Source organism: Myiozetetes cayanensis, unplaced genomic scaffold (assembly GCF_022539395.1).
Source record: "Myiozetetes cayanensis isolate MyiCay16 unplaced genomic scaffold, myiCay2020 scf3, whole genome shotgun sequence".
NCBI lineage: Eukaryota > Metazoa > Chordata > Aves > Passeriformes > Tyrannidae > Myiozetetes > Myiozetetes cayanensis.
The window spans coordinates 408,794-420,281 of NW_026087521.1; the positions used below are offsets into that span (position 1 = coordinate 408,794).

Below are 11,488 nucleotides of genomic sequence, written 5' to 3' on the forward strand. Positions count from 1 at the left end.
GGAAACAAATCCAATTAAGATTTTTTTGTCTAATCGTTACCACAATAAATCATATATATTTACATACATATGATATATATTATATATATATAATATATAATATATAATAAAACATTATATAGTATATATTATATATAAAATGCAATATATTACATCATTATATTATTATACAAAATTTTATATATTTTGTAAGGATATAAATAATATATGATAATATAAAAAATTTTAAGAATTAATGAATGGGTAAGTATTTTAATCATTAATTAATGGTATTAATTTATATAATATTGTTATATGTTTATGTGATTATATAATAGATTACGATATTATATATTATTTATATACTTCTATGCATATATAATATATATAACAGAATATTATAATAATAAAATACAATATTATAGCATTATATATTACATAATATTAAGATATTTGTTATAGATATTATTTATATACATTAATTTAATTATGTAATGTCATATATAATATACAGTAACATAATATTATTATATAATAATATAACATTGGATTTAAATTATTATATATTACATAATATAAAAATATAATATATGTTAATTATATATTACAATATAATTATAACATATCAATATAATTATATTATAATTATATTAAGATATATTTATAGATATTATTTGTATACATTAATTTAATTATATGATTACATTAACGATGATTAATGATGATTAATTTCATTATATATGATCTGCCAGCCTCAACCCTGCAGGACAAAGCTGCACAGAGGCTCAGCCACACCCTGTGACTCCCTAGACTTAAAGCACTGCTCAGGTCTGGGGCTGGGACTGGATCTGGGGAGAAGGGGTTTAGAAGCCCGGGATGTCCCTCCTGCACGTCGGGAGCTCCTCTGGGCACCTGTGACCCCCCCGGCCCTGCCCGTGCCCCCTGCCCCGGGCTCACCTGCAGCCGCCAGGTGAGCCGTGACCTCGTCGGCGGCCGTGGAGTTGAGGATGTCGGAGTCGTCGTAGGACGTGTCCTCGGGGGAGGAGGGCGAGTCCTCGTCGGCGCTCAGCATGCCGTGCTCCGTGTAGGTGGCCACGTGCACCTGCTGCACCTGCTGGGCCACGGCGTGCGCCTCGATGGTCGCCATGTGCTCCGCCGGCGCCACGCCGTGCTCTTCCATCAAGAGGCACTGCCGGGGGCAGAAACCACAGTGACCGATTACGGACCCTGCCGGCAGGTTCTGGCCCAGAGGGACAGAGATCACCCCCCAGCAGTGGCCATGGGGGTCCAGGAGAAGGAAACGACCACCGGGAACTTAAAGAGCTTGGAACAATCCGCCCTTCCAAAGGACACGGCCCGGCCCCCACAGGCTGCCATCTTTGCTGGAGGGAAGGTCCTCAGGGATCTCAGAGCCCTCACAAGCTGGACCAAAGGGTCTGATCAAAGCTGGGACTTGGTTTAGCCACTCCAAGGTCCAGCTTTCAGGGAAGATGCCCAAGGGGGACACAAAATCGCCTCCGACCTCAATAGCTCAGGGCACAAACGAGGATAGCAGGACAGAATCCCAAAGTCACTGAGGATGGAAAAGACCTCTGAGATCATGGAGCCCACCCAGTGCCTGATGCCCACCTTGTCCCCCAGCCCAGAGCACTGAGTGCCACGGCCAGGCCTGCCTGGGACACCTCCAGGCCTGGGCACTCCAAACCTCCCTGGGCAGCCCCTGCCAAGGCCTCACCACCCTTTCCAGCAACAAATTCCTCCTCAGGGCCAACCTGAGCCTCCCCTGGCACAGCTTGAGGCCCTTTCCCCTTGTCCTGTCCCTGTTCCCTGGGAGCAGAGCCCGAACCCCCCGGCTCCCCCCTCCTGGCAGGGACTTGCAGAGCCAGAAGGTCCCCCCTGAGCCTCCTTTTCTCCAGGATGAGCCCCCCCAGCTCCCTCAGCCGCTCCTGCTGCTCCAGCCCCTTCCCCAGGAGTTCCTGAGGTCACTTTTGCTGCATCATTTGAGTCCAGAAACAGGCAAAATCATCCCGACCCAAGCCCAAACATGACATAAATCTTATTTATTTAATGCACCCGGTGGCAAAGCCCTGAGCAAAGGAGCAGCTTAAACACTCAGCAGGGCCCTGGACCACACGCCATGAACAAAAACCTGTGCAGGAGGAACGGGACGGGAGGCACACGGATATTTTCAGTCCCTGTCTCCCACACGTTCGTAGGAAAGGAACAGCACAGCCTGAAGGTATTTTCAAATAGAAGAATTTTCAAATAGAAGAATTAGGAACCCTCAAAAACAGACTCCCCAAAACCCTCAGGGCAAAGAGGAGAAATAAAGAGATGACCAGTTGTAGGGAATGATAAAATGTCCCCCTCAAAAAATCTGACCTTGTAAGTACAGTCAGAGAATTAAAGCTCTGGATTGACTGACACCAGATCATGGAATGCCATGGAGGGGTGGATGAGACAGTGGGATACAGACCAGGAAAAAACACTTTGTCAAGGGGGTTATTTTGACCCCTGAAAGGAGGTTGGAGCCAGTTTGGGGTTGGTCTCTTCTCCCAAGAAACAAGTCACAGGACAAGAGGGAACAGCCTCAAGCTGTGCCAGGGGAGGGGCAGGTTGGATATTGGGGAAATTCCTTCCTGGAAAGGGCTGTCCAGCCCTGGCACAGCTGCCCAGGGCACGGGAGAGTCCCCATCCCTGGAGGGATTTCTGAGCCCTGTGGATGTGGCATTTGAGGACGGGGTGGCCTTGGCAGTGCTGGGGACGGTTGGAATCTCCTATCCAGGCATACACTGGAGGAACTCAATCCTGAGGGACAGCAGAAGTGCTGCTGTGAGACTGTTCCAACCCTGCTGAGGTTATGGTTTGAGCCAAAGCAGCTTCAAGTTCCCAACCCTCCCTAGAAGGCTGCTGCAGTTCCGTGGTGCTGTTGTCCAAACCCTGTTTACAACTCGGGTTGTAACCTTAGAGCCACCCAAAAATAGCAGGAATTCAAACAGCCCCACTGAGGGAGGGACCCAGGCACTGAGGTACTCAGGAGCAGGCTGAAAAACAATCACTCCTATTCTCCTTCCAAGGATCTTATTTTGCCATCACCACAGAAAAATGGGGAAAATATTCCAAGCAAATCCTTGCTCAGCACCAGGGTTTCCCAAGCCACTGTGCTCCTCCTGAAAGGGTTTATTGCAATACAACTCTAATTATTTCTATTAAACTCTAGTTATTTCTAATTATTTCTATTAAAATTAAAATTTTAAACCCCCTGTTTATCCGCAGAAAAACATGCTCAGAATATAACTGACAAAGTGTGATAACCTGTCAGCTCATCGGGAGACAAGGCTGTGAGACAAGGGATGCTCCTGACACCCCTTCCATGGGAAGGGAACCTCCCAGTCAAGAGTCAACACCACTGACACCTTGGTTAGTCCTTCCTGTATTCCAGTCATTCCCCAGGGATTCCCGATTCTAGCCAGGCTTTGTGGGCAGACACGGTCACTGGCAGCTCCTGCAGGTGACCACCCACCTGTGGGTGCCCTTGTTGCCCCAGCAAAGCACCCAAAGGGTCTGCACGTGGATCTGAACAGGGACCCAGGCACAGGGGACGAAAGCAAAGCTGCTCCTGACTGATTTTAGGGATGAGGATTCATCATTCCAGAAGAGGAAACGTCTATTCCTGATTTTCTCCAAAGGAAACCCTGATGATACAGCAGGGCCTGCAAAGACATTTCCTGGGAGTCAGAGCTCAGTCCAGAAGCCTTGGATCACAGCCAGGAGCATTTTTAAAGACAAAGTGCTTTAAAAAAGACCAAAAAAAGAGGATCAAGTGCCTCTCCTCACACAGTGCAGCTGCCTGATGAGTGTGTCAGAGGTCCCTCTGGTGCCCTGTCAGCCGGGATCAGCGGCTGTCGACACCATGGCTGGAGGAGCTCCAGATGCAGGAGGAGCTGGAGGAGCTGAGCTGCACCACCCAAACCAGCAGCAAACAACGCAGACTGAACAAAACCCCCACAAACTCAACACTAAAGCCACAGGGACTGAAATGATGGCAGCAATTCATAACTCGAGCTGTAAAACCCACGTGGGCCAGCCCAGCATAAACAGCGTCCTCTGCCACCACCCTCACTTTGATGGGTGCTTTAAACTGAGCCCAAAATAAAAAGTCCACACTGAAAACGATGGGGAACAGCAGCAGGAGTGGAAAAACTCCCTTGCACAGACAGGCCTGGGATTATCTGTGACCTTTACCCCTCTGAAGGGTTTAGTTCAGGGGCTGCAGAAGACACAGAGTGAACGTGGAGATGGGCATTTACCTGCTGGAATGGTAAATTATGACAATAAATCATAATAAACCATTTTTACTAACTCATCCAACACCTCATTCACCTGAAACCCTGTTCAGACTAGCAATAATTTCTTTTCCAGTGAAACATCTGTCCCTCTGGAAACTGCACAAGGTTTTGGACAGGACTGGCTTTCCAGGAGTGGAGACATGGACTCCTGTCCCAGCACAGCCCATTCCTGGCCCAGAGGTGACAGAAGGCAGCAGTTTGTACCCTGCTGTGAAGGCTGAAGTGATCATCTAATTTGCCATGTCACAGAGATGGGGTGGGCACTCAGAGGAACAGCAGGAACCAGCTCTTGTTCCACAGCGTCCTCCTGTGGCACAAAACAGGGATAATGATCCTCTTAATTAGGACGGGCTAAAAACACCCCCCTGCACCCCCAGTCTCAGCAGGGAGGGACCTCAAATCAAAGGCACTGCAGAAAGCAAACCCCAGATTCCTTCTGCTCATCAGAATCTCACATCCAGGAGCAAACACATCCCACTGTGGGGAAAACTTCAGGGAAAAGGAACAAATCGGGTTTCACTGATGTTTGTCAGGCAGAAAACCTCCCGTTTGCTGCCCAAAGCCACCGGCTGGGGGTGTGACAGGACCCCATCTCATGGCACAGGATGAGATCTGAGCCAGGTCCTTTGGGCAGCCTCATTTGCCACGTTTAGCACCAAACACCATCGGGAAACCACGGGGTGAGCACAAGGATGAGGTCTGAGTCTCCTTGGAGACTCTTCTCAAGCTCTGGCACCAACAAATAACACCCCAGCAGAACCAACCCTCTCCATGAGGACACCAAGGAGAAAGGACACATTTAGCACATGGAAAACCACGGGAAGAGCAACCACCACACCCCAGCCTGTTCCAGTTGAGCGCAATCCAAAAGTGGAGGTCAGACTACACCACAAAATCACAAAGCCCGGGATGGAATTCCCATTTAACTCCCGTGCTCCCCCCAGGCTCTGCAGGTCTCACGTCAGGCAGGGGTGACTCTCCCTGGATCCACCTGTAACACCTGGGCCACAACTTTCTTCTCTGCAAGTGTTTTGCAGGATGTGCAGCTGGACACGAGTTTAGGAAACATAACACATGATAAATGCCACTCTCCAAGGTAATACTTTGTCACCCTAAAGGACCACCCAGAAATCCTGATTCCAAACCCTTTTCCTTCCACCTGCACAGCCCAGGAGTCGTTTTAACATCAGTTTAATTAAGTGAGTTACTCATCTTTAGTCAACTGAGCTTTTTTAATTAACAGGCAAAGTGGTCTTTTAAGAATTCCCAGTGAGCACAAGTGGCCTGTGGTGCTGGCTCACAGCATTCCTGGCATGGCAGGAAGGCACAGCCCTGGCTCCCCACGGGATTACTGCGGGAAGGACCGAGCACGGCCCGGCTGCAGCGAGGGGCAAATGTTCCTCTTTTAATCCTCTTTTATTGAGGGAGAGGATTAGAGGTTATGCTGGACTACCACAGAAAAAGGGGGTGGAGGTGGGTTGTGTGGAGGGCTGGGAGCAGGAGGGAGGTGATGGGACACCGAGCTCTGTACCCAGCAAGACCTGGAGGTGTGGAGTGTCACAACAACCCTGGTGTCCAGCAGGGATGAGGTGTGGCCAGCCTTGGGGGGATCCCAGAATTATAGGATATCCTGGGCTGGAAGGGACCCACAGGGATCATTGATCCAACCCTCGGCCCTGCACAGACACCCCAACAATCCCCCTGTCCCTCAGAGCGTTGTCCAAACCCTCCTGGAGCTCTGGCAGCCTTGGGGCTGTGCCCACTGCCCTGGGGAGCCTGGGCAGTGCCAACCACCCTCTGGGGGAAGGACCTTGTGCTGAGACCCAACCTGAGCCTGCCCTGGCACAGCTCCAGCCATTCCCTGGGTGCTGTCCCTGTCACAGGAGACAGAGCTGGTGCTGCCCCTCCTGAGGAAGCTGCAGACCCCAAGGAGTCTCCCCTCAGTCTCTTCTCCAGCTGAACAAACCAAGTGTCCTCAGCTGCTGCTTCCAGAGCCTCCCCATCCCTGTGTCCCCTCTCTAACATCCTGAGGTCTTGTTTTTCACACCGAGGTGCCCAAAATGCCCACTGAGATGCATCCCCTCAGGGACTTGGTCCTCACATGGCATTAACCCAACAGGATGAGCAGAGGATAAAACCCCACAGCATCGGTCCCCACCACGTTTAATCATCAACCTGCCACCCAAACAGCAGCCTGGCCAGCCCTTCCTGGTGATCTGTCCCTGGTGCCGCCTCCAGGGAGATCAGGAATAGCACAGGGAGGATCCCAAAGCCAGAACGAACGGCCCCAGTGTGACTGGGCTGGTTTCAGACAGGCTGGTGCCACCTCAGCGGGCTGAGGAGGGCACAGGTGTCCAACCTGCGTGTGCAGATGGGCCCAGGTAACAAACCTGGCACTGATGAGCTGCCCCAGAGCTCAAAAATGAAACAAAAATCCCTGTCCTGCTGCAGTGTTGTCCTTGCACCCTTTCAGTTCCTTGTCCCTGTGGCACCTCCACTCCCCAGCCAGCAGCTCAGGCAGCACCTCCTCCTGCCCCCATTGAGGGCCCCGTGCCTTTGGAGCCACATCCCAGTCTGACCAGTTCCCTCTGCCTCGGGATTGCACCCTGAGCCACAGCAGGGAGGAGAGAGACCACTTGGAAGGTGTTTCAGTGCCTCTCTGGGCCTGGGAGGAATCTCAGCACTGCCTGGAGGGACCTGCACGCCCCAAGAGCTGCTCCCAGACCCTTCCCAACCGTCCCTGGGAAAACAGCACCCAGCACATCCCGGGACATACCCCCCTGGGGCACCATTAGCAACTCAGGGCCTCAGAAACCCCGTATTTATTTAAAAAAACCCCCAAAACATCCCAACAACCTCCAAATCCTCAAAGCAGTAATTGTCCCCACCATCTAATATATCACATACACTATATATATATATATATACACCCCAACCCTATATACTAGATATATAACCTAGAATATATCTATTTGCAGATATACAGATCTATATGTAGGGTATATAAAGGATGCTGAAACCTCTACGCTGTGGCCACACAAAATGATTGAAAACTCAGGTCATTGTGCCTTCAAAAAGAATTATAAAAGTTAAATCAGCTGATCATAATACACTCTGATAAAGTTTGGTTTCAAGGTATTATTCTACCTAAGTTTGTAGGTTGTTTATTTTTCCCCCTGGAGCTGTTTCAGGGGGGTTGGGCATTCCCAGAATTCCAGCACACCCCTGGCATGAACTAATCCATCTGTGCTCACACAGGGAAGAATCCAGGGAATCCCCTTCCCTGCAAGGCCCTCGGGGTATCTGAGGTGACAGGCACAGGGAGGCTTGTTCAGTGCCAGGAAATGGGATCTCCCCTCCCCTTAGCACCTGGAACTGGGAAAAAGGGAAGGGGCAGACTCCCTCCAACAGTTCCTGTGGTTCAGGAACACCTCGTGTGCTTGTCCTGCACGAGGTGGCACTTGAGGAGGAAAAACTCCCCAGAAAATCCACTGGGAGCTCTCATGAGCACATGGACATGGAGCTGCTGGAGAGAGGCCAGGAGACCCTGGAACTGCTCCCAGGGCTGGATCCCTCTGCTCTGGAGCCAGGCTGGGACAGCTGGGGGGGCTCACCTGGGGAAGAGAAGGCTCCAGGGAGACCTGAGAGCCCCTTGCAGGGTCTAAAGGGGCTCCAGGAGAGCTGGAGAGGGACTGGGGACAAGGCCTGGACGGACAGGACACAGGGAATGGCTTCCCAGTGCCAGAGGGCAGGGACAGATGGGATACTGGGAAGGAATTGCTGGCTGGGAGGGTGGGGAGGGGCTGGACTGGATTTCCCAGAGAAACCGTAGCTGCCCCTGGATCCCTGGGAGTGTCCAAGGCCAGGCTGGAGCACCCTGGGAGAGTGGGAGGTGTCCCTGTCCATGGCAGGGGTGGCACTGGATGGGCCCTTCCCACCCAAACCATCCCATGATCCTGTGACCCTGCTGTGACCCTGGAAAGGGAAAGTGTCACTCTGCAAACCGAGCACCAGGCCAGTGAGAGGATCCCATGTCCCACTCAAAGCTGCACGTCCCACACCTCCAAAATCTGTGTTTTCTGGGGGAAAAACAGGTCCATCTGCAGCCCAAGCAGGCAGAGAGATGTGCCTGTGTGACCCAAGTGCTGCAGCAGCTGCACATTGAGGGTAAATGCTGGTTTGAACACCCTCCTCCCCATGATCACAGACCCTGCTGGACAGCCACGGGTCTGATCCGTGGAAAACGGGCTGGGAATTTGTACTTGCTGCTACATTTTGGACCATCAGGTGCCTTTCACATCTCTCCCCCACCTCCATCTACATCTGCCTCTGATTATCAGGGCTGAAGCATTCCAGCCATCCTAGGGAATTCCTTCTGGAGCAAGAGACACAACTTACTGACTGACCTGCAAATCCCATGGTGCAGAGATAATAAGCCTGAAAATCACCCAACTTGCAACCCAAAGCAACCACCAGAAGAGCTTTGAATCCACCAGATCCTTTCAGGGAGGAGAGGGGGCAGCACTCCTTGAAGTCCCTTCTCCTTCAAAGGGGAAATCAGGAGGTAAAGGATTTTCTCTGTGCCCAGCAGCAGAGGCTCACACCAAAACCACGCTTATTTTTGTTTAAACACACCAAATTAACTCCCACAGCACACCTCCATTTAAATAAAACATGGAGACCCTGGTCTTCCAAGTATTTTTGAGCCAGGCTATGGGGAAGTTTCCCAAGCCTCCAATCATCCCTGTTTGATTACTTTAATTAGATGGATCTGTCATAAACAGTGGGAGGGGCTGGGTTTGCTCGGGACTGGATTCCTTGGTCACAGTGGTGACGAGCAAACAGGGTCTGTGGCTGAAAACATCAACATCCTTTCACATGGCTTTATCTTTCTGCATTTGCAGTGAGTTTGGGGGTGAATTTTCTGTGGATTCCAGGTGGATTTTGTAGGATTGAGAAAGTTGTGAGTCGCTCTCAGTCTGCAGGGTCTGAGCAGTTGATTATTTGTAGGCAACAGCAGTGGGTGGAGTAATTCCCACATCTGCCTTATATCCAACCTCCGGACTCAAGGAAACCCCTGCTTGCATCCTGCAGCACAAAACCAGGCCCCCTTATCCACCAAAACCTCTCAGGGAAAGGATGGAAAACAGGCAGGAAAGCCCTTCCCAACAATTAAGGGATGAATAGATCTTCCTACTACAGTAGGAATAGAAATATTTAGAATATATTATATTACATTATTGTTCTATTATACATTTATAATATATTTATAACCTAATCTAAATAAAATCCCCGCTGTGCAGCAGAAGTTGTTTTAGCAGACCAAAAAAAAAAAAGCTGTTTTGAAATGATTTTACTCTTTAACTCGAGCACTGGGCCACCAGGAACACAAAATACCTTCACTGGATTTTTTCTTTCCCATGGAGCCACCTGAGGAGCAACCTAAGAAAGATAACAGCCCAAGGCTGAATTTCACTCCCTGCACCGAAAATCATCAACAAAACCTGATTCCTACTGACAGCACAAAATGTTCTTCCATGGAAAAGTCTGGATCCCATTTTCCTGGTGAAAGGGATGCAGGGGCACAGTGGAGTCACCGTGCTCTGCTGCCCTCCTGGAGGGTCATTTTCCACCTCAGAGGAGAGGAATGGACAAAAAACCAAATTCCCAAAGCCTTCAGGTGACAGAAGGTGCCTGGAAACCTCCCTCTGCTGGAAAAGGAGGAGCAGTAATGGGAACATTCCCAGAGTTTGTGCATGCAGTGGGAAAACCTGGCCATGATGTAGCCTGGAAACACTAAGGGTGGTGCCACTGGTCCCAGTCTGGGCTCCTGCAGCCACCAGGGAATCCTCAGGTTCCCTTCCAAGGCTGGAATCTTCCAGGCCTGGGCTTGCCAGGAGTGGAACTCCCTGAGGAAAGCTGGTTCAGGCTCAGGGACGTTTTGAAATCCCAGCAGTGAGAGATTCCTCACCCCTGAACACGTGTTCTCTGGGGGCAGGGGGACATCGGGGCAGCCCCCCGGAATGGGGCTCCTCTCCAGGCAATCCACTGGTGGGAAAAACCCCAGCACTGTGCTCGTGGAACTGAGGCTGGGAAAGCCCTGCAGGATCATCACCCACCAGCTCAGCACCACCACCCTCACCTCGACACCCTGTCCTCAGGTGCCACCTCCACGTGGCTTTTGGACACTCCCAGGGGTGATTCCAACACCTCCCTCTCCACACCCTAATCCTCAAGGAACAACCTTCCCCACCCATTTTCCTGGGGGAGGCACAGAGAAGTGCAAGCTGTCTGACACAACCCACACCAGACCCTCTCCCTTCCAGAGGTGTTTTATTTCCAGGATGGCCCAATTTCCATCTGGGATGGGGATCTTTGTTGCTCTGGCTCACAGGGCAGCCCAGCTGGGATGGCACCTCCACACCCACATCTGAGCCTGGCTCAGGAGAACTTCACGTCCCACCTCCATGACATGAATGCCCACCAGCTCACACACTTCCTAAATCCTTAAAAACTCCAGGATGTGCACAAAACCTGCCCTGGATGAGGAAAAGGGCTCCCAGAAATGACCTGAGGCTGCTGGAAAACAACTGGGATACAACAAAATGCCACAAACCCCAAGTGAGACACCGTAAACCAGCAAACACGGGCAGGAGTTATGGGGGAAATGAGAGCACTGAACTGAACTCTGCCCTTGGAACAGAATCCTGGAATGGGGTGGGTGGGAAGGGACCTTGAGGATCACCCAGTTCCCCCCCACGGGCAGGGACACCTTCCACCAGCCCAGGTTGCTCCAGCCTGGCCTTGGACACTCCCAGGGACGGATGTGCAAGATGAAAACCCTGGGAAAACACTGATAGGACCCCGAGCTTCCCAAAGTCGCCGTTGTCACATCCTCAGTGGGGAAAAAACCCACTGCTCCCAGTTTTACCACCCCCTGGAAATTCAAATGAAAAAGATGAACAACTTCTCTCTCATCTTTTCCCCCAACAGCAGGGAATGAGAAGTTCACTGTAAGAGGTTTTAAGGAGCAGCTGTGATGAGGATGAAGCAGGAGAGGAGGCACAGCCTGAGTTCACACCGGGAATCCTCGTGGGAAGAGGGTTTAAAACTGGGCCCAAACAGCAGCAAAGCTCAGGGACCAAACCACCACAGCCCCT

At 50.7% G+C, this 11,488-nt stretch overlaps 1 protein-coding gene across 2 annotated transcripts in view; it reads right to left on the reverse strand.

Annotated features, from left to right (window-relative positions):
* Positions 1–5,664, reverse strand: part of NRF1 (nuclear respiratory factor 1) — a 43,432-nt gene extending 37,768 nt beyond the window's left edge. The window contains exons 1-2 of one of the 2 annotated variants that reach the window (XM_050325042.1): positions 4,533–5,664; positions 937–1,168 (exon numbers count right to left, since the gene is read on the reverse strand). In XM_050325042.1, the coding sequence (XP_050180999.1) occupies positions 937–1,159 (223 nt within the window). In that variant the 5' untranslated portion in view covers positions 1,160–1,168; positions 4,533–5,664. Of the gene's footprint in view, positions 1–936; positions 1,169–4,532 lie in introns of those variants that run through there. The other variant, XM_050325043.1, reaches the window with a different exon arrangement.
* Between the last annotated feature and the right edge of the window lie 5,824 nt (positions 5,665–11,488).